This window comes from Vanessa atalanta, chromosome 9 (genome assembly GCF_905147765.1).
Source record: "Vanessa atalanta chromosome 9, ilVanAtal1.2, whole genome shotgun sequence".
NCBI lineage: Eukaryota > Metazoa > Arthropoda > Insecta > Lepidoptera > Nymphalidae > Vanessa > Vanessa atalanta.
The window spans coordinates 211,049-238,129 of NC_061879.1; the positions used below are offsets into that span (position 1 = coordinate 211,049).

Below are 27,081 nucleotides of genomic sequence, written 5' to 3' on the forward strand. Positions count from 1 at the left end.
CCTACCTTTCCAGAAATGTCAGAAAAATTTACAACGTTTAGGACTCATTGCATAGATTTTGAGAAGTTTAAATTCGAATAAATCTCGACGTATTGAGACGAAAATTTATGCCGTCTTGAGTTCCAAATCGTGTTTAAAGAAATAGTCTGTGCGAGCATGTACGTACATCGTACATACATATATTACACCTTCGTCAAAACATTTCGACAAAGCGTCACCAATTCTATGGCATTTCATCGCGCCACCACCCCGCAGGGCGGCAGTCGTCGCCGTACCAGGAGCTGACCATCTACCGCAACTACTTCACGCGCAACCGCGTCGCCTTCCGGGACGTCATCGTGCTGCGGCAGGTGGTGTCCAACTTCTCGCACAACTACGTGCACGCCAACGCCGGCCGGCGCATCCTCGAGGTGTCCGGCTTCCACCGCGTGCGCCTGCCCATCTACCAGACCACGTCGCACAACGGCTTCTACAGGTACCAACCCCCCCCCCCCCCCACTCAAGTCAAGCAAGTCGGGCTGGCGGCGCCGGCGGTAGTGTTACATGTTCCGGTGTCGTTTCCAGGAACTCTGCCTCGGACCGCGAGGGCCGCGCGACGGTGGTGGCGGGCACCGCCGGGCAGCACTACGTCGATAACATATTCTTTAACCCCGATAACGATTACGAAATGATCACCGTCAACAGATCCATGTGAGTGACATTATCATTACATTACATGTTATTATCTTAAAGGGAGAGGGTATTCTTTGTGGGTTTGTAGTCATAATGGACTCCTTTGAGGTACGGTCTTAATTATGATATAATCATACTACAGAATTGTGTAATATGACTTCGATTAATAATTATAATTTCAAATATTATAAAAAATATAAAAATTATATCCATATGCATTATATATTATATCTTATGTACTTGCTATTTTTATGCTTAAAAGTAAAAAAAATCATTAGACAATATATTAAATAAGAGTAAATATGTATACTATAGATTGATATGTAAACTAATATAACATTTATTTGACTTGCATGTTTTCGTTGCATGGCTGGCCGGATTCGTAGCTTTGTTGATTATAATCCGAATGTAATAAGGTGAGTTGCCATAAAATATATAACTTTATTGAATAACATGTCAACAACAATCAGTAAATTTACTAACAACGAGTAGTTTAAAATGTTCTAAGAAAAACTCATAAGTTAATGAAGATTCATTAGTAATCGTATTCTACAAACATTCGAACGATATATAAGTTACTACTGCTAGATAATCAGTCAATGACAGTTCGTTAAATATTTTTTATTCATAGTATGGATTAATTATTTCATTTGGTTTATTACTTTCTAAGAAAAACGACTGTTAAGTATTTATTTTTGTTTATACGGGTGATTAAAAAGTATAGAGATATATATGGAGATAAGATCCTCACGTGTACTGCAATAAACGTTATTTAAATTAGCTTCGAACAATGCTTTACCCAAATATAGTTAAACACGCTCGTTAGCAACGAAGAAAAAACCAAATTTAATAAAAAAGTTCAGTCGAAAGATAACTGTAGCTTCGATTTGATCGCAAGCATGTCTAATGTGCACCCTCCGCAACCCGCATGGCGCCCGCGCAGCGCGCTGGACGTGTGGCGCTCGCGCATCGACGCCAAGCACAACTACTGGAGCTACAACGAGTCGCTGGCCGTGGCCGGCCGCGTGCGCGACCGCGCCGACGACCCGCTGCTGCTGGAGGTGGACTACCGGTGACCAGACCTATGTTACATATGTACCTAACCTAATCCACGGGATGCCTTTGGCTTTATACGATTAGTCTAAAGCATTTGATTGCGTGGACCATACTTTTTTCTAAGTACATTTAAAATATTTCGGTATTGAAGCTAAATCTTGTGATCTCGTTGGTTAGTACATCGAGTCAAGATTACAACATATTTTCATGTGGCTACCGGAAATGTTCTTGGACTAAAAATGGGTGTTCCACAAGGAATTATTTTAAGTCCTTTTCTACTCTTAGTATGTATAAATGTCTAAGCTATTTGTGTTATTGACATTATTGTGTTGTTTGCTGATGATATTATTCTTTTTTTAAATGAAAACAAATTAAACATGACGATGTAAACGATTCATTATCACTGATACTCAATTAGTTTACAACAGCGATGTGATCACAGTAACAGAAACATTTTGTTTTTAGCATTAAGTTTTAATCTTAGTAGCTCGATAGTAGTGATGTTCGAGTTACGAACATTGGAATGTATTATAAGAATAATTTTGGAAGCACGATTGCAGCACGCGTGTCAAAAAAAATTATATAAATGACATAGAGCATGGAGTCAGTGTTAATGTATTGTCCGCCTCGTTCGCAGGCCGTACCACATGAACAACCGCTCGGTGCTGGAGGGCGGCAAGTGCCCGGCGGGCTGGGCGGCGCTGGCCGACACGTGCTACATGTACGTGGGCGCGCCCATGACCTACGACGACGCGCGCGCCTTCTGTCTCGTGAGTCACCACCCCCCCCCTACATACCACCGCGCCCCACCCCCACGCGGGAGCGGCCTCGTGGGATGCTCAAATAATGTACTGTTGCAGTCCGACAACGCATCGATGCCATACGTCAGCGGCAAATACGAGGCCCTGTACGAATTCATCCATCGTCAGAACCAGTGGTTCCAGTACGGGGACAGGGTGTGGGTCAATCACATCGACTACGTCAGCCAGTGCACGTCCTTCGCGTTCACCGCCGTCGAGATCACGGACTGCCGGCAGAAGAACGCCTTCATCTGTGAAATGGGTGAGCCGAATCGGTCGCAATAACTCCGAGGTCGATCACACCCGACACACACCCGACACACCCGCCAATCCAACGCGCCTCTGCCCCCAGACCCGCGGGTGAGCATCGACCCGCTGTCGTGGCGCGGCGACGCCGTGTCGGTGGCGAGCGTGGCGGCGCTGGCGCTGGGCGCGCTGCTCGTCGTGCTGGCGCTGCTGTGCTGGCGCCGCAAGTCCAAGCACAGGTACGGGCTGCGAGCGGACCCTATTCATTCTCCTAGAACTCCATCGGCGAGCACCCCCCTCGTCGTTCTCCTTCTACCGACTCGTCGGTCTAGGGGCATAATGTGAGGCCGCCGATCCCGAGTTCCCGGATTCGAATCCCAGGGCGGGCCGATAAAAAACATATGGGGTATTTAAATTTCGGTGGCTCCCCGGAGTCCTGTGCCTGAGCTCTTTCCGGTCGTGTCGAATTTGCCGTCCGATCGGATTATGAGAAAGTGCGCCCGTTTTGCGCACACACTCGTGCACTATATGTCCTGCAGTCGGCCGGCCTCCCTTGAGATTTGTCGCCATTTTCATTACTTGTCTTGAATATATTGCCCGCACGTAAACGCGTCGTACTTTAATTATTATTAAAGTTCGTTACTGACTTTAATTTATATATTTATATAAATATTTTTTAGACACATTCAACGGCTGGAGAGGAGAAACTCGATACGACAGTCCTTGCACTCTGTGCGGTCTATTGGTAGTATAAATGGTGGTTTTCCTGATACGCCTTACAGGAGAAAAATGACGACCCAAATGGTGAGTGGCATTGCTGAATATCCATAAATTATTCTTAATCGATAAAAAACTAAAACGAGTCGCGGCACGCCGGGCAGATTTAAAACATCCAATGTTATAGAGTCGCAGTCTCATTTACTTATGACAACGCGTCACCACACCGTATTAGCCGTTTCATATATGCTATGAATAAATTTTTCACGTCAAATTTGAACTTTTAAATTTAAAATTATATCTTAATGCAATTCCAGAGTACGCGCTCTACGGACACTCTTACCAAAGGATCAGATTACCGTAAGATGTTGGCTTCGACGACATCAATGGAATCGATGGAAAAAAGCCAATTCAATTCATCAATCGAGGACAATCAAAGTTTCGATATCTACGAAGCTCACAATCCGAATAACATAATTCAATTGAAACACAGCACCTTCAACAGAAAACCCGCCTCGCCAGAATACAGCGTACCGCAGAATAACAACACGAGACCGTTCGATCTTGCTTATAAGAATGAAGGTTATAGAGAAAATTCAGGTGCCAGTGGAGCGCCATCTATGAATACGGTAGCGACAGAGGAGTTGCCTATAATTCACCACCCAGGAGGCCTCCAATCCCCGCAGGACGATGACACAATATCTCCTCAAAGTGAAACACAATACTTCACATCGGACACGTTACCTTTACGGGGCATAGACAAGTCGGATGATCCGCTGTTTATGAAACGTGAGCTGGAAAAAGAAGGGAAGATGTACGGCCCATATGGAGCCCCTAATCACGGTGGGCAACCAAAACTCTCTTTTTTGATGGAGTTAAGGTCGAAAATACCAGAGCAGCCACAACCTGGAGCTATGCCTACCACGACATTTGGTCAGAGAAATATTCCAGGTAAACTTGTTTTTTTTTTTATCGAGCAAAGGATTTTATTTAGATGTCATCTAATAACACTAAAACTGTTTGCTTTACAGATGAACCTCAATACTTCGACGATCGGTTACCCAGTCCTCCCGGATATTCCTTCGACACCAGTTCCATGAACTCACCCGACCCCCCTTATACACCTGATCTACCTTATTCGCCTGAACTCCACAGTCGCTCCAGGTCCGAAGCGTTACTAGAGACTAACTTTGACTTCGAAAATTCACAAGGCCATCCAATATCCGAAGACAGCAGATCGTATAGTCAACCATTAGAAACAGCTATGTAGAATAAATGAAATTACCAAAAAATCATGTAAAATTAATTTTTAATATGACTTGTTAAATAGCACTTATTAATATAAAAAAGACTTCATAGAATTGGAACAATACGAACAAGTAGTGATAATAGATTTATTAGAAACTCGAAAATAATTATAGTAATCTATAAAAATGGATACTTTTAATGTAGGATGTACGAAATGTCTGAATGTACCTTTACGGATGCTTCAAATACTTGCATTCCATTATATGTCTGTTAATATTAAATATTTGCCTTAAATATTACTAAAAGTATTTTAAAAAGTAAAAGTTTAACAACCGTCCAATATGGTGGCCTTATTATGTAAATTTAAATATATTTATCAGATTCTTCAAAAAATCGTGACAAATTATAGATAATCGTAAATATAAGAGGCGTTAATCTTAACATGTGCTCTGGCATTTACTACAATTTATTTTTATAAATAATTCATACTTGCTATACATTTACTCGTTTCCATTACAATATTTTCGCTTTATCTTTCATTTTATTTAAAAAAAAATATATAAAGTAGCATGTAGTCTATATACCACGATCTCATAATTTGTCATTTTTATTGTTGGTAACATTATGTGTAACAAAATCACAGAAAATAGTTGATACTATAATTAATTTACGTATTATTTACATTGTTACCTGGACATAAACAATTTTAGTGTTGTTGGTGTTATTGTGATTTCTGTTTATTGATTTTACAAAATATATAAACAATTTATGACAAGTTAAATACAAGATATGTACTTGGTAAAGAATGTGTAGTTGGCATGAACTAATATAATTAATTATCTTTAGTTAAAACTTAGTTTTATTACAATTGTAATGTAAGAGATCATTTATAAATTAAATGAACATGTATGTCCGTCCCGTATGTAACATAGTTAAGTAGTCAAATAATACATAGGCTAAGATAAAATTTATACTTTTTTATTTACAAAATATTATTTTCTGATCTATATCTACTTGAAATATTTATGTCTAAATCCTATTTATCTGTTTAAAAAATATATTTTCTAAACTTACTTACATAAACTGTTAATGATGCTTTAATTATAAAAAACGTACAAAATTAGGCAGAATGACAAAATAAAATTATAATATTTTCGTATTGAGTTTTATTACCTTATTATAAAATAACAAAGTTTTATATGCAGAACACAAGAATGGGAAATAATTGTTAAATAAGCTTAATAACTTAAAATATAATACAAGATTTTACACAATAGGATAAAATTTTAATAAAATTTGATACAGTAATTTCTAGCCTGTTTCGTATTTTGTCATCCAGTGCAACTTAATTTTGTTACCTCAATTTATTATTTCAATTGAGTTTTCCATAATCCAGCTCAATATTATAAATTCATTCGCACACGATCAGAATGTGATGTGACCTTTTGAAACTAATACGCACGATCCACGCTCTAGCGGTAGCGTCAGCAAACTACATATTTTAATTACTTAAAAGGGTAAATTCTTATTAAATATATATACATATAAACATTCTGACTCGTATATATTATCACATAACCACCTAAAACTATGTCCCATTTTTTGGTTTTGCTAGATTATTCAGTTCAGAAATTATTTGCTGAAGCTCTTTCGCTTTAAAACTAATATTTTACGGTATAGAAAACATTTCCGCCTCATTCACATTTCACACAGCACGCGAACAGTAAAAGCAATTTTTTATTTCTCATGAAATGCCTCATGCTGTTGGCCTTAAGGGCCTCTATAGCGTCACCGAGCTGTGACGACATTTTTGTCTTGGTTTGCTACCTTCTTTTAAATAAAAGTTAACATGTTATTCATGTCTTATCAAAACATGGCCATCCTGGTAAGATAAATATTTTATGCTTCACGCTACGACCATATGGAGATATATTTAAAAGGCAAAGGTAATGTTAATTTAACAAAGATGGTATTGTTTATTAGACATTTTACTTTAATTTCAATCATTTTGTGAAGCTTTTGTATTATATTGTCTTAAATATTAAAGACCTGTTACTTATATGCTTAATATTTGTAATGGTAACATTGAATCTTATGTCAAAAAACGAAACGAAATGTTGATTGCAGCTTGTAGAGTTGCACTTCGTCGTGATTTTTATGATGAAACCACTCAAATTAAAACAGTTTTCCACATAAATTGATAAAGCGATCACGTCTCAATGATCGTTAAATATACAAGTATTTATATTCGTTGATTAACGAAAAAATCGAGTACAGAAAAATACCACGGTTCAATAACATGGATGTGACAGGATCGATTAACAATGAGGAGTGTATTGAAAGTGTTGAAAACGAAGAAGATGCCGACTATTCGGAAGAAAGGGAATTAGTGAACGATTCCTGCTCCACAAAAGTCTTAGATACTTGTGAGGAGCCTCGAGACAGATATTGTATCGTATACATCTTGTTTTATTTATTTGGAGTAACATCTCTAGTACCCTGGAACTTCTTGATCACAGCAAATGATGTGAGTTTGATTTACTTTAATATCTTCTAACACATAAAATATAAGAAATTGATAGTAATAAACGAGTGGAGTTATTTTTTATGTAAAGGAAATTAATAAGAGCTGTTTTGAACAAATATTAATAATACTAGTCCATCGTTTTGTGTTTTTTTTTTATGAGAATTCTAACAATGTACTAATGTTAGGCCATAAGTCAGATACAGTCAAAAGTCAATGTATGTTAGTAGTTAGCCTAAGTAATGGCAAAGAATATTTAATAACATTTTTTGGGCAATATTATTTTATAGTTATGAAGAAAGATTTTGCTAATGTTGAACAATAATATAATGTGTGAAAAGTAAATTTTGATCATTGTCCAAAATTGACCAAAAAATGTGAACTACACAACCAAATGTAATTAGCAAAGCATTTTTTTTAAACAAAGTGATAACTAATAAAGTTGTCTGCGAACCTGAGTCACCATGTAGATAACAAAGACTCATTTATGGTGAGAGAGTTATATATATTACCGTAGCATTACTAATGAATCTGTATTTACTATGATTATGTATTTAATCTTTAATATCCCAATGTATTAGATACACTTATCAGATAATTAATTACTTTTATACAAAATGATCACTTTCATTGAATCATTGAAATTATCAGAATCGGTTATTGTGCTATTTATAAATTCATATATTAAAATACTGTAACAAAGAAACTTATAAGTTGTAATTATACTAATGTTAAAACTAATATCTAAATATTAAATAGTTTATTTTCAAGTAAAAAGAGTTTGCAGTGCTTTCTTACATACATGGGCATTTAAGAACTCAGTGATTAATTTGCATTATGGATAATATGCTAAATGATAAATAATAAAATAACTCATTTTGTAGTGAAGCAAACATTAAAAAATGCATGCACAGCCTTCTTACTTGTTTTCACAAGAACATTAAAGTAAATGACCATTTAATGACATCATTTGTAATGGGAAAAAATATTTCTTTTCTATTAAAACATTAGTAACAGAGTTCTTGACTTCATTAAAGGCAAAAATTAACTCACTTGTATTGGATGTTTATGTTGTTTTGTCACAATGTCTTTAAACTTTAATTGAGTATGGGTAAAACTAAATTACAACTGTTTATGATTAGATAAATGTACATTGGTTTCTTTTATATTTTAATATTTTGTTTTAGTACTGGATGTACAAGTTCCGCGAAGTCACACCCAACAATGTTACGATGTTTGTGCGCAAAACACAGTTTCAGGCTGAGTTCACATCCTACCTCAATGTGGCCACTGCTATACCCAACTTGATATTCCTCATTCTGAACTCCTTGTATGGGCATTTGTAAGTATATTTTCATTTTCAAACAAGTCTTACATTACACATTGTTTTTAAAAAGCTTTATATTCCTGGGAAAGTGTCAGTCTAATATTACAACTAAAATTTTAAATGATTTGACATTTCCCACACCTTATTGGTGGCAATACAATACAAAGTATATTAGACATATTTAAAAGCTTGTTTCTAAAATGTAGTTTAAATAAATTAAAGGCAGGTGTATCAGTTTTTAAATTTATGATAAAGTATTTTCAAGGTTACTACAGCCTGTTAAGTTTATACAAGTAGGCACACCTGTCAGGTGTGTACTGGTGTACAGTTTTCCAGCTAAGTTGACGTTTATCTGCTCTGCTTGTTCGGGTTGCTGCCTTCATTTAAGTCTGCAATAACAGAAGTATTCAAAGCAAAAGTTTTTTTTAAAACACGACTGTTCATTTATGAGATTATCGCATCCTACAATGTAAACTCTTCAGCCGCGTTAAACGTTACTGCTTTGACCTGCCTAACCTTTCTCAATGGCTACAAAAAATATATTATTAAATATCGCTGGTACATTCTGAGTCAAACGCGTTCAAATAAACAAACACACAGATTTAGTGTATGTACATTCATAACTATAACGAAATATAAATGTAGATAAATATTAATTTAAGGAAAACATGCGGTAAGAGGTTTTTAGATGGTAGATAAATAAAAATAATTACCAAAACAATAAGCTTTACACGAAACTTCGGGTTTTACTAAAATAGTATAAAATACGATATATTTTATTGAGCATCATCAACATTTTTTATATTACGTTTGATTGAAAAAAAATACGATAATAGTTGAAAATAATATGGTTTTGTTTCACGATAACAGCTATTAAAATCAAATATGCTGTAATCAAGGCCGCAAACATCAGACAAATAAAAAGCTTAACCTCCCCTTGAGACAAATGTAGGCCAAACGACTGCCGCTACTGTTAAACTACATATCTTATCAAAATACCAAAATTAGTTTTAATATAAAACTCCATTGTCCACTACTGAGATTATAAAATAGAATGCAGACCGATAATATTATTTACTATTGGCGTATTGACAATATTACATCTTTTGATTTTATTCGCTTTTTTTGCTTCATTATAATGTTCCATCTGCCTTTTAAGCTCAGTTTTCCTGTATAATGTGCGATATTTGAACTCTTTCTAAGGACAAGATTAACGTGTGCTTTTTAGCTTAACATCATTTCGATTATTTCTTAAATCCGTTTGATAAATATTTTATTTATATGACAAATTTATCCGCAAGTGTGTTGACATGAAATGATCCTTCATATTATTTTATTCATAAGTTGATTTTTATAGTAAAGCAGTTACTGTAGGCCTTGAACTCCTTTCATACCTAAAATTAAAATCATACGTTCAACGTTTTAATCGTAAAAGTGTGGCCCATAGACAGGACTTATCATCGCATGTAAAATAATAATTACTTTATATGTACAAGGTACAGTAGTAACACGTGAAATCCATCCCGTGTGAGAAAGCGAGATCGAGTGAAAGAGAGTATAATTGAGACGTCGCTGTCCGTGTACACGATACCAAATAAGTATTTTTTTAAGAAGAGCAATGTCAGTTTTAATTATTTATTTTATAATAACTATGTCATCCTCAATAAAAAAAAACTACTTTCAAGATTTAAATATTGTGGTCCATTACAGAGTCACGGTCAAGACCCGACTGCAGGGCTCCTTGATAGTAGTCACTCTGGCGTTTCTCGTGACCACGTCGTTTGTACAAGTGGACACCGACGAATGGCAGAACACGTTCTTCATAATAACCATGGTCACTGTTGTTATTATGACGGGTAAGTTGTTTCCTGAATATTTCGTTCATATATTGTATCTTGCAAATGCAGTAACCGTGTACGAACCACCAGAAAATCAGAAACAATTAATTACACGACACTGCGACAATGTTTGTTGACAACTTCGGTTTCTGATCCAACTTGAAACCAAATCATCTCATAATTTCAAATGTGTGACTCAACCATTTAGATTTTAAAATATATATCATTTGACTATTGCCAGGCGCCTACCAAGACCGGATTGTACAGTCGGTAAATTAAATATTATATTTTGTATTGCAATGGTTCGATTTAAGTGGTGTGAGCCAGTAGGTACAATTAAAGGCACGTAACACAGAGATGGCGGCGCATTGGCTACGAATGGAATGATAAATTTTATTCACGCTGCCAATATTTAAAATGTCTTCGTCAGCCTTCCTGCGTGGCAAGTTCACGGCTGACATGACCTTTAAAAATGATAAATTGTCTATTTGAATCATAATATATAAAGTATTTTTTGTTTACTGTATTGAGAAACCTTTAAATTTTATAAAATAATGTAGTAGACGTACTGATCATGACATATTATAAAATGAAGTCCTTCCGCCGCGTCAGTACGCGATAACTCAAAAACAACCAAAAGGCTTTTGGGCGGTGATTCGTGACTGAGGTTTAGGTGTATGATTAATTACGGTTTTGTGTAAAATATGACTATTTTTTAAGCTGTCTGAAAAAATATACTATGACATAGAAGTTTTGTGTAGACCCTTATTCTACCCGTGTGACACCGGGACGGGTAGCTAGTTATAAACATAAGTTACAATGTATTCGATTTATTATCTAAATATTTATTTCGCCGGGAACTCCTCGACCTGTTATAAACAATTATAAAGTTATTTTCGATGAAATATGTATGTCTTGTCTTAATGTCACACAACACTGACATTTAAAATTAATAAACAACTAAAAATAAATTGTATAATGTGGGTTCGATGACACACGGATCTACCATTTTAAATAACTTGAAATCCCGAAGCATTATGTTATTTTATTTTTATCTGTATCCTTTTATGTGGAGCTGGTTGCTTAAAATCGCTTCGAAAATAAGTCATTATTTTCCGTAAAAAGTAAAGGATAAAAAATAGTTATTGTGGGTTATCCCTAAGAGATAAATATACCATCGCGGACTTTTTTGAAGACCTTTTTAATTCTATTCTAATCTATTGTACGTCACAATATTGCAGTACATTATTTTGATCTATGATCTATCTCGTAGGGTGTTTATTTACGGCTTGACTTTAGAAACCTCTAAATTATTAGTGTTTCTCTACTATACTGTGCATCTATTAAACATATAAAACTTCCTCTTGAATCAATCTATCTAAAAAAAAAACACATCAAAATCCGCTGTGTAATTTTAAAGATCTAAGCATACACAGGGACAGACAGCGGTAACCGACTTTGTTTTATACTATGTAATGAAGATGAATCACTAGTTTTTATTCTATACTTAGTCCAGATGCTTTGACGAAATGCAAACTCTTATGTCAAGTTACTCTTGATTGAATGTACATAGCCGCAGTTTTCATTAAATTTTTCTTAAAAATGTGGAGTGCATTTAGAGGCTATTTGAAATAAGTAATTTTAATTTAGACAATACATCGACAGTAAAAACGTAATTATTGCTCGCTTCACCACGCGTATAAGCTGTAAGGCTTAATGTCACATTTAGATGGTTTTAAAACCTGCTACTTAACCGATATCAACTTATGTGTCATGACTATTATGTTCTTAAGGATAACTAGTAGCCAGTTTATGAATCTTTATATATACATATTTAACTGTTTATTAATTATTGGTGTTGTCCTCGCGACTGATCGCGTCCACGATAGACATCACCGAGAATTAGCCGACTGTTTTAAAGTATTATATTGTATTCTATTATTCTCATTGACCGCTGAGACCAAATCGACAAACTTGCTACCACCAGACTGACAACAAATCCTACCCAGTAACTTATCAGTCCGATTCAGGTCAAGCCCGAAACTGAGGCTACTAAGCTACCACTTCTACGTCGAAGAAGAGAATATCATTATATACTTATTCACTATTTGTAAGTATTAAAACAAAAGGTTGGCAAAATACAGTTGGGCGTGTGGTAATTGTTGATGGCGAATTCTAGATAATTTTTAATTGTATCATTAGATATTGTCGTCATTATCTGCGCTTGTCTTTGTTTTATGAAACTGGGTCATATTCTTACTTATTCTAGAGCCCGTACAGAATCTTCTGGATAAAGTTTTATTTACACACTAATAATTCAGCTTGACCGGTATGACGCAACGTTTCGCATCAGAATTTTTTTTTAAAGGACCAATGAGTTTTCTTTACAACAAGATATAAATTCCGTCGTAACATCCTACTTCTCATTGTTGTCATCTCCTATAATCTCTTTGTACATTTATCGAGAGAACACTTGCTCTCATCTTCTAAAACAATACAAGAGCACAGCCTGTATCGGTGCGTCAGCCGATATCGTTAACACAATATTACAATTTCAAGACTATAATTGTTCAAAATATTATTGATTTGATCAAGTGTTATCCGAGTTTAGATAATGTTTGCGTTTGTATAATGTTTCGCTTTAATCTGACCCTCTATGCAAATGTCGCGGGTCTGATGTAGGTCATGCGATTAAATTTACTGCAGTCGCTCGATTTTACTATTTTGTATGTGCAAGTTTGATTACGTAAGAGATACCGATTAGGTAAAGTGTAAGGAAAATATTAGGAACCTTAGAATACCTAATACCAAAATTTAATTTATTTTAAAGCAGTAACATTTCTACCACATATTTTTTGCTGTCAATTTGCTGCGGTAGTATCGGTTGTTTTCTAGCCGTGTGGACCTTCCACACTGCCAGAGGAGAAGAGTCTTAAGTGTTACACTATTAGATCTCATCAGCGGTCTCTGTGGAATGATACCCCCTCTTAACTACCTAATTTTCACGTTGAGTGGAATTGCTAGCAGAAAGATATACCGCTGACTCATTGCAAATAGTGTAAATTTATCGTATAAGGCTTTTAGTTTTGAATGTATCATTGATTTGGTTATAACGATCGTCATAAACGAAGGACACACTAGCTAGGTACTTTACAGAGTGGATCGCAGCTTGAAATCATTACTACTTAACTACGCAGCTGCGACGGTTTAAATATAATTATTCATTATTATTATTTTCATTAATTACGTATTAAGTCGACCACGTGTATTTTCTTACAAAAAACGTGTATTTTCTTTAAAATTAACGATACAAATACTAGTGTACTAGAAGCAAGATAAAAGTAATTTACAACACGAGCAAATTGATCATTGACTTAGGTGACTGATGATCACAACTATTCCCTAAATATTCAATGCGATGCGAACCGAAAATTGACGCATTAAAAACGCAACATGAGTAAAAAGACAAATAAACAGCTTTGATATGGAATTACACACACCACACTCGTGGTGTTAGTTTTATATTAAAATTAACTTTGTAAAATCAAGATTCAAAAACACAAATGCCTACACGAATGAATATTTTGATTAAAAATAAATCGGGTAATACTTTGAAACCACTTTTCTATCGTTATCATTTTATACAGTTAGTAGTTCCGGTTTAAATGTTTTCTATCCAATATTTAACGTTGTATTTAACGCGCTATCACTATTCGAGATCTTTGAATAATTTAAAGTGTTCACTATGGAAGTAGATTCGCGAAGCAATACGTTTTGAATGTCAGAAATATGGAAGTATAATTAAAGTGGTTATAAGTAGTTGAGGTGAAAGTGTTGTATTGTAAACTCTCTGTAGTGCTTAATATGTCGCTGTTAGCAAATGCATTGCATATTCTACTGGAGAAGAGTATGAGGATGCAACGAAAACAAAAATACAGACGAATTGATAACCTCCTCCTTTTTGAAGTCGGTTAAAAAGCCACGCAAACCGAACGAGGCATTTGTTTGGAATTATGAAGAAATAAGATTTTCTATTTTCACATAAAACTGTCTTTCTATGTCCATAAAGTAGAAAAAATGTAAATAACAGGAGAAGAATCGCATCTTATTCCACCACGCTGTTTGCACGCGGGTTGGTGGATCATACAAGTATATAACAACAATAAAATGTAATAATTTTTACAATTGAAGTCTTAAAATGCTTGAAAAGATAGGTGCCCTGACTTATCATTTCTTAATTGTTCGGACATTTAATAACGAATCACAAGAAAAACAATAATTGTTATTGATTATTGATAAATAATAATTTCTTATTTCAGCTGCCAGCGCAGTGTTCATCGGCGGACTGGTAGGTATCGCCAGCAGATTCTCCAAGGAGTACATGGCAGCCGTCATCAGCGGACAATCCCTGGGGGGGATCATCGCCGCCGTCGCTCAGATCATATCGCTCGCCTTCAAGATATCGCCCCTCCACAGCGCGCTCATATACTTCTGCATAGCCGACATCATGGTCATCGCGTCCTTCATGTCCTACGTGCTCCTGTACAAGATCGACTTCTTCACGTACCACATCCTGCGGGGCTCCGGAGGCATGGCCACTAACCGCCACCGCGAAGTGTCCATGTTGCTGATTTTGAAGAAGATCTGGGTGTACGCGTTTAGTATATTCGCCGTGTTCGGTATCTCCATGGCGGTTTACCCGGCTGTGACTGTACTGGTCGAGTCCCATCCCATCACTTCCGGAACCGACTGGAACAGTGAGTATTGCACAGATTTTAATATACAACTTCTTACTATCTAAAGTTTTAGAAATTTCTATTGATAATTCGTGGACTTTTTTTTTTTAACTTTGCGTTTGAATTTAAACAAGAGTCTACTAAAATATTTGTGCTACTTTTTTTACCTCGAATAGGAGAATATCATTTCTAGGGGTCTGGACGGCTTAGAACCCGAGCGACGTTTACGAATGTTTGTGTTATTTTAGACATATTCTTCGTGCCAGTCGTGAATTACCTGATATTCAACTGTGGAGATTACGCCGGACGGTTAGTTGCAGGATTCCTGTTACGGGTAAGTGTTTATTCTGATTCGAGATTGAGATCGCATATTATTTGTGTAATTCACTTAAGATTACCAAAAATATCGACATTCCAGCCCAACAACCAGTGGGTCATAGCCGGAGCGAGCGTGCTGAGGATCATCGGCATACCGATGTTGATGCTCTGCAACGCCCAGCCGAGGAAGCACCTGCCCGTCGTGTTCCTGTGGGACTACGAGTACATCCTGATCATGATAGTGTTCGCCTTCACCAACGGCTACCTGACCAACATCATCATGATCAACTCGACGAGGTGAGTTCGTCGACCGTCACTCGCGAGTCTCCCACTCGGCGACACTAACGCACATCGCGTAACGCTCGGCAGGGCGGTGGAGCTGCACGAGCGCGAGAAGGCGTCGTCGGTGGTGGCCGCGCTGCTCAGCGGCGGGCTCACGGCCGGCGCCGCCGTCGGCATGCTGCTCGTGCGCCTGCTGTGAGCGCGCCCTCGCCGCTCCGTATGACGTATACGTTATAACTAGGCTAACGTTTTTATCATTTCATTCGGCTGTGTACACTATTAATATATTTTAAGATTTTAGAGACACGGAAACACGCCGGTAATTTTTAAAATTTGATTAGTCTCTTAGTGAGTATGCTGTGACATGTAGATATTTTTGTATCGCTTTATTATTATTATCTCTGAATCGTTTTCAGATTTAAAATGTTATCGTTTTTAATTCGTTTAATTTGATAAATCATAATATTTAAAATTGTAGGGTATAGGGCTGACCTCTCTAATATTTTTATTGGCAAAATAATGTTGTGTATATATTATATGGGTGTGTTGTCGTATAAATACGCAAATATATAAAAAAAGTAGTATCTTAACAATATTAATAGTATAGTATAGTAATAGTTTGAATAAAAAAGTTAGCTTCAGCTCGATCCATGTTAAGGAACGGTTTGTTGAATGTAAAGATTATTCTTGAACATACTATGATTGTACTTGACGAAATGCGCATTTGAATTATTTTTTGAAAATTCATTTCGTTGGAATTGACATATGTCAATGTCAACGTCAACGTCAACTTGACTGTCGGTACTTGGTTATTTATTCACTATATAAAAACTAAAAATAGTATAATGTAATATTAGTAGTTAATACTAACTTATAATATAAATAATGGCCTTTGACTATCCTTTATGGTGTTGTTGTATATTGATCATTTTTAAACAAATTACGATTTGCGGCCCGCGAGCCGACTCTATTAAATTTCTCCGGTCGGCGGCTTGTAACTACTCAGACCGAAATGTAATCTCTTAGTGAATAATTAAATGTAATCGTTAAGAAAATGTAAATATAGATAAAAATTCAAACGCAAGCCGACACTCTCATACAAATATAAAACGTAGATTGTAAATATTGTAGACTTATGTTGGTGTAAAATAATCGTTTAAAGTGCGCGCCACACGCGCGTGCGAAGTAGCTCGCGTGTTGGCATCGGTGGCTTTAGGAGGGACTACTTTTGTTTGGTTGACCATGAGGTGAACCATTTGCGAGTGTGTTTTACTAATACAGTTAAAAAAAAAGCGTTCTATTTTTAAATCTGTCATCACCACAGAATGTGTCGGTACTGTCATTTTGTATGTCACGTGTGCCGTTTATTACTTTAACTCGACCTGCATTTGAAGATGAATAAGTTTTAAATTATTAAGTCAGTAACGAACGCTTGCAAAACATTTGATAACGGTGCTTTCTATGATTGCCAGCAAACACAGAACACAATCGATTTTATTATTTTTTAAGACAAACGTATAATCAAATGTATGTGTATGTTTTTGTTTAATCGATATAACGACGAGACGTGCATTGACGGCGTTTAAAACATTCGGATCACATGTAAATGTATACAGAATGCTACGACTGTAATTGTATGAGTTACAATAAAGTCGTAGAACACGGCGCTAAATGATAACGTGGACTTATTTGGTTTGAAGGAAATCGTAACTGTTTTAAATATTGTTATATTTCTAAATACCCATTCCGTCTTAGAGTAGTATTAAATAGTGTGATTGTATTTTATCTAAAATGTATATCAGTGCATTGTGCATTCGTAAGATGTAGATCTCAAATTTTAACATAGACCTTATTCCAAAGTGGAAAATGACATTTATGAATAAAATTATATACATATAGTATAAATATATAATAATTTTAGATTTGATTTTAATATTCATCGCTGAAAGGAAATATTATCGTCGTGATAATCACGTACTGTGACGTATTTGTAAAAAAAATATATTTATTTTTTCTTTACGAATACATTCCAATATTTAAGCGCAGCTTTTGGTGTTGCTTGAACAAAAATAAAAAACGCTTTCGTAACAATAACTGTTTTACCAGTATTTGGAATTTATTTTTTATAATTTAATTACGTGTTGAATTCGTTACCAAAATGAATAGCATAAATAATTTTAAGTTTTAATATAAGTTTATTACCTCTTTGACGAACTACAAAAGATCAATACCTCGTTTCGAATGATCGTCTCAAATATTTGTATATACCTGCCAGGTGCTCCATCGGCGTAGTCTTAAGCAAATATATTTTTATTTTTTACGAGCCATTATTAATGTCTTTCTTTACATTACTTTTTGTTAAATAATGTATCGAAGTGGTTTTCCATTTTAAATATCTATGTTATGTAATAATAATTATATCATATGAATGTAATGACATATCCGAACGTTTGTGTCAATAAAACGTTATATATTATGTTGTTGTATTATTTTCTTTATATTACAGTACACCATATACTCAATACTTACATTCAATGCGACGACATTTGACGACCCACTCGTCAAATATTCTACCGCCAAACAGCAGTTCTCGGTATTGTCGTGTTCCGATTTGAAGGGCGAGTGAGCCAGCGAACTACAGGCACAGGGGACATAACATCTGAGCTCCCAAGTTTGATGGCGCATCGGTCATGTAGGGAATGGTTAATATTTCTTACGTCGCCATTGTCTAAGGGCGGTGGTGACCACTAACCATCAGGTGGCCCATTTGCTCGTCCGCCTACCGATATCATAAAAAAAATACGGAATTCTGTATTTAGGCAGCCGTTTATAAGTAAACGGCTGTTGTTAAACGTTTTTGAATTTCCATCCCATAGGGGAAATAAATAGGGGGCAAAAAATTGTCTGGACGTTTATTTTTTACGTATGATGTGAAATTGGTGTTTGGGCTTCTGCTTATGAGTAAAAGGCAGTAATAAGTGTTTTTGAAAATTCGTAACTAAAGTAAATTCGGGATAAAAGTTTGAAACTGCCCTGGATATTGACGATGAAGATTTGCACACTCCCTCGGATGAATATGAGGATTGAAAAAACTATTATGAGAAATATTTTATTTAAATATTTATAATTTAATTTGTCACACTTGGGTATTGATTTTTATTCCAACCGTCTGTTTAAAAATATGATCCGCTCGAGTGGGTATTTAGATACGGCCATTATTGCGGTTATATTAGATTATTTTTGCATTTTCAAAAATTTGCTACCAATTTGCGTCACTTCCGAATCGTCAGTCTTTTGAATGAAAGCATTTATAAGGTCCATTTAACATTTCGTCTGAAAATCTGACGCGTCTGAATTTTTTCCCCTATCGTGTAGCCCACTTCACCATGCAAACACTATTTTGTTATCAGAGGCACAATGGGCACTTAAACGATAATAACTAAAGCGGCCATCGTATCTGACACGCTCAAGTAATCCATGTAATTTCTTTAAACCTGTAACTTCCCTACTGCTGGAAGGTAAAAACATTATATAAACTTTTATTTTTCTAATCATGTTATTTGCAAAATCCAATTCTTCTCTTCGGGGAACATTACTTTTAATAAAACAAAATAGATCAGTCAATTCCTTTAATAAATTATGTCATGTAAAAATAAAATCACAATTAACGACTATTCAGAGTGAGAATGATCTTTATAACTATACTACGATTAAACATTATGTGTAGCGATAAGTAATTACATGTCACCAAACATTCCAGGCACCATTGGTCAACGACCACTACAAAATGTCCCTCGTCGGAAGTGAGATTACGGACAGCAGATGCTTTATCCTTTCCCCGAATATTTAGGACGAGTCTCCAGTTGTAGCAAACGTCCTCATCTTAAATACACTGACTGTATAATTTAGTTTTAAAATATTGTATTAATTATAAAAAGATTTGGAACGATATATTTTACATCATAAAGTTGTATCCAAATTAAATATATGTTTAAACCTACTGTCGACAACGTGCCGGGAGTCGCGCGGCGTTTCGTGTTTAGCGCGTTAAGTGATGACGTCACGACCTGCCGTTCACATTATGTCTGATACACTCGTAATTAATTTATTTCTAATTGTATATCATAAAACACACATGTCAGACACGCAGACCGATCTATTTCAATTATATATTATTAGTGTCTGTGTTTGTATTTAAATATACAAGTATCTCAATTTAAGAACTATTAATTAATTATTACGAGCACCCTTAACATTTTCATGGAAACAGAATTCCGTCGCGAGAGAACATTTTGTAGCGATACAATAAATAATAATTAAGAACATTAACATTGTACAGGTGTACACAACGCGCTCGCGGCAAGTGTAATTAAGCAACATTTGCCTACGTCTTACTCCTAACGGTGACCACACTCTATATACCGGAAACGAATATCCTCAAACAGCCCTTACTTCCCACCTTAACATGACATACTTGTATAGAACCAACAAAACATTTCAAGCTGTTTCGTTTATGTGAATATACTTGGTGAAACATAAGCGAATGGCCACCAATAAATAAACCCCGTCCGGTTCCGCGACCGGGCCGCCGCCCGCTAATCACACCGATATATACCGGTATATAACCCTGTATCAAACACAAATATTAAATTACTTTTTGTTTATCGCAACGATATGTTTCGATCGAGAATGATCCAAGGCGCGCTGAGATAAGCGGGGTCGCTTCCATGGAACGTTTCATACATTATATTTTAATTCTATCCCCATATTACAGTCCCGTCACATTATATACATATATATACGAGTCGCCCCACACGGGCGTATCCGGGGTCAGGCGTCCTGCCCCAAACGTCTGTTTAAATTTTTATCAATCAATGATACTATTTTTTACACATTATATGGGCACACTTCACCCGGATTAGCGTAGTCATAAAAATATTGTAGCGATTTATACTAGTTAAAAAAGTAGAAGTAAATGTACCACGAAAAAATCGAATATTAGAAAATGAAACAAAACAGTGAGCAACGCAACCGATGGCAGCGCACTCGCAGAGCGGCCTCACGTGTCGGCGCGGCGCCGCGCGAGGCGGAACAGCCCGTTGGCCAGCGCCACCGCGCCCGAGAACAGCCGCAGCGGACACTCGCTGCGGACAAACGCCTCGCCTGATCAATACTGCGCTATTCGGCTGTTAGCGAGTTCGTTTGATGTTAGTGAAAAGATCTTTCTTTCCCTGACCCTTCAAATATAATCGACACATAATTGAATCAGTCGGCAACAAAACTCACCTTCCCGTGACCGGAGTAGCTTCGTTCCCGCTCAAAATAAACACCGGGAAGAAGATTGAGAAGACACAACCACTGAAACAAAAAAAACAATAAACATGTGAACCGCAGCGAATCGATTTTCCAGAAGTGTTCCAAAACATAAGCGAATGTAAGCTGATACATCATACTAATATCCCCATGTCGTTTGCTCGCATGTCAACATAATCCCCTTGAAAGATACTTATAATTTATATTTTTGATGTGAAACATCTCCTGGCGCGCCTTGGGCGGTGAAACAGACTCGTAAGCGTTGCCGGAAAACGGCGTGCCGCTCTTCTATGCCGTAATGATTCCTCTCTACTGCGGGGTCTGCGGGGTTTGGCCATAGCTCGTACCAATATAAATAAATACTCCCGTATCTATAATTTGTGCTTTCATGTGAACACCTGACCGTGATGAAACTCGCATTGTTCGTATAACCTTCAGTGACAAGTATAAACTATACAACTCTTCACTGAATTCTGCTGACCAACAAACCAACCTTCGCAGTTAAGATGTTAAGTCCCTTGTGTCTGTAGTTACACTGGTTCTCACTCTTCAAGTCGGAACACAAAAACTAAGTATTGTTACTTAACAGTAGAATATCTATTGAGTGGTGGTACCTAAAGTAGCCAAAGTACCCAACTGTCCTATTTTGAAGAGGACTTTTGGCAAGCTGTGAGATATTGTACTGATTTTGGAACAGGTATTTTACGCAGCTTACGGTAGAGTGAACTGGCAGAAATTGTCACGTGACGAAAAGCGTTTGCCCCCCCTCCATGTTTCCTTCTCTTTCTCTCTATCTCTTTCTATCGTATATGGTTTGATATAATATTCACACGGGATTTTAAGAACATTTTTCATTGTTATTTAATTATTCTCAAATGTTTTTAATTTATTTTATTGTCTGTTATTTAGTACATAATATATCAAAAGCAAATTCGTTCCATACGGCTATCTCACGATACCCCTGTTATTTTATGGGTATATTTTTAGTGTTACCTATACACATGTAGGTATTATTTATTAATTCAATTATGTATATTATTAATTATTAATAGTAGAAAGTTAATTACTCTGAATATTGCTGATACCCGGTAATTATTACAATTACGATAAGATACGAGAGCAAAGTACATCACTTATCTAGTACTGAAGTACGATCGGTGTTACAATCGGCAGTTAGAAATCATAGTGGAATATTTACTAGCGTCAAGGTTGTCGCACGCGCCACGCACTCCGAGTATTCATTTAACTTGAATTAATTTTTTGAAGCAGTTGAACTAACGAATACGATTATACACAAACACACACATATGTATGTTAAACTCGTATGTAACGCGTGGCAGAATATTTATGGACCATCGTGAAATTATTATATACTTAATCAAATCAATGACACGCTATTCTTTATTTTATTTAATGATCTCGTGTGATCTATTGATCATGTTTGCCAAATACATATATATAAATGTAGAATGTTTGTATGTGTATTTGTGACTGTAGTTACACGGGCTAACTCGCCCTTCAAGCGAACACAACAATAATAAGTATTGCTATTTCGCGGGAGATTATATAATGAGTGGGTGGTGCCTACCCATAAAGTCCTATCACTAAGTATGCCACTCTTATTATCCAATCCGACCGCAAATCCTATCGGAATGAGTTGAGCTACAGGACTTACGGTTTTACGTGCTTTTTGGAGCATCAGAAGGAATTTTTGAAAAGCATTCTAAGGGGATTCATCTATACGGATAAATTGGAGTCTCGGGCTGATTTCAAAGAAAGCAGTAACTGCATTACATTTTTGACTACGTTTTCTGAGCCGGTCACCAAATATTTTTATTGTGAAACACAATAACACGACTATCCTATTGCATCGGCTGATAGTGTCGGTATCGCTACGGTGTATAAATTCTCAGAAGGAATGCGAGAGGTGTTAAATTCATTCATAAAAGTTGAGTTGTTACAAGAAGCGTCCCTAAACTAAAATTACTTAATAAAATTTTAAAGAAACGGATATAAAACGCACAGCCTGAGTCGGTGGGTCAAATGGGGTGAAATATTGCATTTTTTTTTCTGTAATGTAGGTGAGCACTAAAATTTTATATTTGAAAATTCATATGATACGGGCGTTAAATGGCGGATGTATTGAAATTCGTCGCTTATAATATAAATCGGTGTTTAGGGTTCTTATTATGAGTGAAGCAGAGCGTTACAGCGTTTTTGGAAATTCAACACCCAACAGGCTGAGTTTAGCTTAATTAGGGGGTAGAAATGTGGAAACGTCACCTTTTTTCAATGTTTCAAATATGGAAACCGGTTTTAAGTTTCTAATTGTGAATAAATATAGTATTTTAGAAAATTCAGGCCTTAAGGTGTGGAATAAATGTTTGTATCAAAATTCCCCATTTTTTATGTGAGAAATATTGAAATTTATATTAAGGCTTAGTCATCATAGCACTTGTGAATATTCATCAAAGGTGTAATAGGGGTTAAAAGAATGAAAGGATTTAATATTTATTATGAGAAAACCACCACTGGTTTCTGAATAATGTTTCCGATGGAATATATCATGGAGTACACAGCTACTATAATTATCAACTTAACTCTTAAAAAGCTTGTTCAAATACTTTTGATTGTAGTGTTGCATTATTGTGTGTGTGCATTATTCCTTCTCCAGCGAACATGAACAATGAATACGTAAATCATAATAAAGAGATGTATTGCACTATGTTCAGATTGAAAATTTATAATTACCAACTCACCTTATTATATAAGACTGGGGAATCTGTGTCAGCACAGCTAATGGTAGACCGAAGCCCAGAAAGTACGGCCAATTGGTTTCAATGAATGTAAGTCTCTTGTGTAGCTCCCAGCCCATGTTGAACCATTTGTATTCAAAGGAGTACAGAGAGTACAACAAACACATGTGTACCAAGCATAACAGCTCACCGATGTATGTTATGGGTAACATACTGACTAGCATACTCTGGAAAACAAAACGAAACATATTGGTAACATTTATATATGTATTAACTACCATCATCTCAACATGGTGTGGTAAGTGGTCACCTCACCCGTGGATTGCTATGCTGGAAGTTTCAGCCAACGTATAGACATGTATCTGTCATTACACTAGCTTAGTTGGTTGGGTAGGCAAAGTGTTAATATGTAACTTGCTTAAACAAAGGCTTAGGGTAAATCAAGTAGTTACATACAAGTTGTGTTCTGGGAAAAGATGAAGATGGTTGATGATGGTTACAAATATTACCTGAACTAGAAATAGAGCTTGCACCAGAAGACTGAATAGTGAATCAGCAATTATTTTACTGACACTTGACATGAATTGTGGACGACCTCTACGATGTCTATATGCTGAGTCTGCTATATCCTAAAAATATTGTTATATATATGTAATAGAGATAAATAGGACATTAACAAATTTTTTTTTAATTATTATTTTGTATCTATATAGTCTTATAAGAGTTAAATTATGGCAGAAAGATAATGATAAGTTAGTTGCTGTTTTCAAAGAAAACTAGTGTATTGAAAAATCACATAAAATTCTTTGCCTACTTACTTGAAACCACAAGCTATTGACCAGCTTGCTCAGGAGAAAGAGAGGTAGCACCCATATCATCCTGAACGTCATGGAGAGGAAGGGTTGCATCCAACCCCACACATTGTGCGCCACACCGGGGTTGTGACCAAACACTAGTATAACTAAGTACTTCACTGCAGGTAGGAGGCCATACTCAAATATGAGTATGCTTAACAGAAATATAAATCCGTTGAGGATACATGATTGTAAAACCCTAGTAAGTACTTTTGATTCCCTGAAAAAGTAAATTAAAATGAATTTTATCTAGTCAACCTGATGGCTAAGTAGGTAGTTAAATCTGTTGATCTACACTATACAAACCGTAACATTAAAAATTATGTATTAAAATTGTTATGATTTTTTTTTGAGATCAACAAGACAATGAAGATGCACTTAAAGTAAGCAAGTGTAAACACTCAAATGTGTGATTTCTCTGTTTTACTAATTCATTATAGCAAAAAAAACTGTAACAATTATTATAGCTTATACTAATAATTATTATATCATTAGGTATACATATTTTATATAATTTCAATGAATGATTATAAATTTTATAATAAATATAATAAAATTATATTTTTATATATAAATAAAATTGTGTTGATGTTAATTTTAATTTCAGGATCCGTAATAATAAAACAATTTAGTTCCAATATAAGCTACATAATGTTAGAGTTAAAAGGTAACAACTGAACCAGAATAAATATAAGTAACTAACTGTTTCACTTTTGTTTGCTTCTGTTTACTGTTTTCAAAATCAGCTGGTGGCGATCGACTGAGAGCTCGTTCATTTATTTCTCTATCTAAATACAATAAGACAGTGACTCCTCGTAAACTATCTATAAAACCTTTGATAAGCGATACACAAAAATTCTGAAACAAAGAATACTTTTGTTATTACAAAACATAACACTTCGATTTCACAAAGGTTTGTAAAAATTTAAAAATATAGTTACAGTTACGCTTTCCATTTTGTAAAAGTTATTATTGCAAATCTTATTGCTTCATTATAAACAGTATTAAAAAAAAAGTTTTGTTACATTATGGAGAAAATATTTGACGTAATATTGAAATATTTGTCACTTTTTGAACTTTAGTCTTATATTATGTGCAATCGAGCTGGTGTTACCAGATTCGATTTCACGAGGTAATAATAATTATATGTTATATTACTAGACACTGCATTTGTGCATAAGTTTCAGTGTATGATTTCAGTGCACCCGTATAAAATAAATAAAATAATAAATAATGTTTTATTTATTATTTTGTCTTTCAGGACTTTTGGTTATCTCACTGCGACTGAGTTGAAAGTTTTCCATAATTGAATTTTGTGTATGATTCGAGAAATAACGACTTGGTTTTTATAAAACTTGATGCACATATGGGAAACTGTCTCATTATGACTGTGAAAAACATATCTTGTTAGTATCGAAGAATATTAAACAAATTCCTTACGTCACATAAATATTTTAATATGTTTAAATATTTAGTTTTATAATAATTGAAAGTTGTTAGTCAAACTTTTGCTTCACAATTTAACTACTGTAAATATGTACTATGACTAAGTATTAAAGTACGTTTCTCCTTCTGTTTCTTAAAGAATAAATTATTAAAATATTGTTAAAAAATCTGCGTCAATTTTACAATTGTTTAGTGTGTGTACTCTATAAATCTTGTAATTCCAATTGTCATTATAAGGCATAGATTAAACAATAAATATGACATTTAAAAGTCACACAACACAATATTTATATTTAATCTATAGCAAATGCACGCACTATTTGTTTTCATAGTAAATTTTCATTATAACATGTTGTGTTGCGAATGTTGTGAATTGTGATATTTTTGAATTAAAAATTACATTGTGGTTTTCTGGTAGTATTAAGTGTTGGTTCTCTAGAAGCTATAAGTGTTATGAGCTTGGATAACGATGGATAGCAAGTTTCTTCTGAATAACTTTGGGTAACTATTTATTACAAATCTGAACGTAAAAGTTCTCGACGTAGCCATTTCTCATGACCTCTTTAAGAGTATTATTTGCTCTTTACCATTAAGTTCATGTTATTTGTTAGATTTTTTTAATAAACAATCTATATACATTTAGATTAAATCAAACCCCTTAAAAACATGACAAAAATTATCATTACAACAATTATTGTCAAAGTATGTACTTATTAGAAAGTTTTTGTTGATTTTAAGCTGTGGTCGTAATTGTATATAAAAAAAACACCAAAAAATTATCATGTTCACATTTACAGAGATATTTATTTTCCGAAATCCTTAATTACCTTCATTATTAACACTGAACTTTAGATGCTATAAATGAATCTGATGAATCTTTAAGGTATAAAATTAAATTCGGGTTGATTAAAATAGTCGTACAATATGTTACTGCCTGTTTATGGTATA

General features: G+C 35.2%; 4 protein-coding genes across 7 annotated transcripts in view; 3 read left to right on the forward strand and 1 right to left on the reverse strand.

Moving 5' to 3' along the window:
- Positions 1-5,863, forward strand: part of LOC125066635 (protein bark beetle) — a 30,235-nt gene extending 24,372 nt beyond the window's left edge. The window contains exons 6-15 of one of the 3 annotated variants that reach the window (XM_047674829.1): positions 256-475; positions 565-690; positions 1,059-1,088; positions 1,616-1,744; positions 2,366-2,498; positions 2,589-2,790; positions 2,881-3,013; positions 3,455-3,578; positions 3,809-4,442; positions 4,523-5,863. In XM_047674829.1, the coding sequence (XP_047530785.1) occupies positions 256-475; positions 565-690; positions 1,059-1,088; positions 1,616-1,744; positions 2,366-2,498; positions 2,589-2,790; positions 2,881-3,013; positions 3,455-3,578; positions 3,809-4,442; positions 4,523-4,761 (1,970 nt within the window). In that variant the 3' untranslated portion in view covers positions 4,762-5,863. Of the gene's footprint in view, positions 1-255; positions 476-564; positions 691-1,058; positions 1,089-1,615; positions 1,745-2,365; positions 2,499-2,588; positions 2,791-2,880; positions 3,014-3,454; positions 3,579-3,808; positions 4,443-4,522 lie in introns of those variants that run through there. The other 2 variants (XM_047674830.1, XR_007119689.1) reach the window with 2 other exon arrangements.
- A 987-nt stretch (positions 5,864-6,850) lies between these two features.
- On the forward strand, positions 6,851-16,168 carry LOC125066316 (equilibrative nucleoside transporter 3). The gene is made up of 7 exons (XM_047674358.1): positions 6,851-7,266; positions 8,451-8,605; positions 10,301-10,446; positions 14,748-15,185; positions 15,413-15,498; positions 15,583-15,779; positions 15,852-16,168. The coding sequence occupies exons 1-7, from the start codon at positions 7,039-7,041 to the stop codon at positions 15,961-15,963; spliced, it is 1,362 nt and encodes a 453-aa protein (XP_047530314.1). The 5' UTR covers positions 6,851-7,038; the 3' UTR covers positions 15,964-16,168.
- A 3,210-nt stretch (positions 16,169-19,378) lies between these two features.
- Positions 19,379-25,769, reverse strand: LOC125066483 (etoposide-induced protein 2.4 homolog). Of its 2 annotated transcripts, XR_007119674.1 has the most exons (8): positions 25,629-25,769; positions 25,391-25,545; positions 24,652-24,907; positions 24,343-24,462; positions 23,837-24,060; positions 21,051-21,122; positions 20,772-20,908; positions 19,379-20,739 (listed from the first exon to the last, which is right to left on the reverse strand). XR_007119674.1 is itself a non-coding variant. In XM_047674570.1 (7 exons), exons 1-7 carry the CDS (start codon positions 25,641-25,643, stop codon positions 20,824-20,826), a joined length of 927 nt encoding a protein of 308 aa, XP_047530526.1. In that variant the 5' UTR covers positions 25,644-25,769; the 3' UTR covers positions 19,379-20,823. The 2 variants fall into 2 exon arrangements, 1 of the variants encoding a protein (XP_047530526.1); XM_047674570.1 differs by having other exon boundaries at positions 19,379-20,908.
- Positions 25,770-26,479: 710 nt separating this feature from the next.
- LOC125066152 (ATP-binding cassette sub-family G member 4) overlaps positions 26,480-27,081 on the forward strand; it is a 32,085-nt gene continuing 31,483 nt past the window's right edge. Inside the window, exon 1 of the mRNA XM_047674094.1 lies at positions 26,480-26,634. Within this exon, the coding sequence (XP_047530050.1) occupies positions 26,603-26,634 (32 nt within the window). The 5' untranslated portion in view covers positions 26,480-26,602. The remainder of the gene's footprint in view (positions 26,635-27,081) is intronic.

Bases quoted from the DNA above. Each gene is read 5' to 3' on its own strand.
- LOC125066316 (XM_047674358.1), top strand. From the start codon at position 7,039: ATGGATGTGACAGGATCGATTAACAATGAGGAGTGTATTGAAAGTGTT. The intron at 7,267-8,450 runs GTGAGTTTGATT...ATTTTGTTTTAG, and splicing joins TCTTGATCACAGCAAATGAT to TACTGGATGTACAAGTTCCG. The intron at 15,780-15,851 runs GTGAGTTCGTCG...AACGCTCGGCAG, and splicing joins ATCATGATCAACTCGACGAG to GGCGGTGGAGCTGCACGAGC.
- LOC125066483 (XM_047674570.1), bottom strand. The intron at 24,908-25,390 runs GTTAGTTACTTA...TTACTTTTTCAG, and splicing joins AAGCAAACAAAAGTGAAACA to GGAATCAAAAGTACTTACTA. The intron at 24,463-24,651 runs GTAAGTAGGCAA...CAATATTTTTAG, and splicing joins TCAATAGCTTGTGGTTTCAA to GATATAGCAGACTCAGCATA.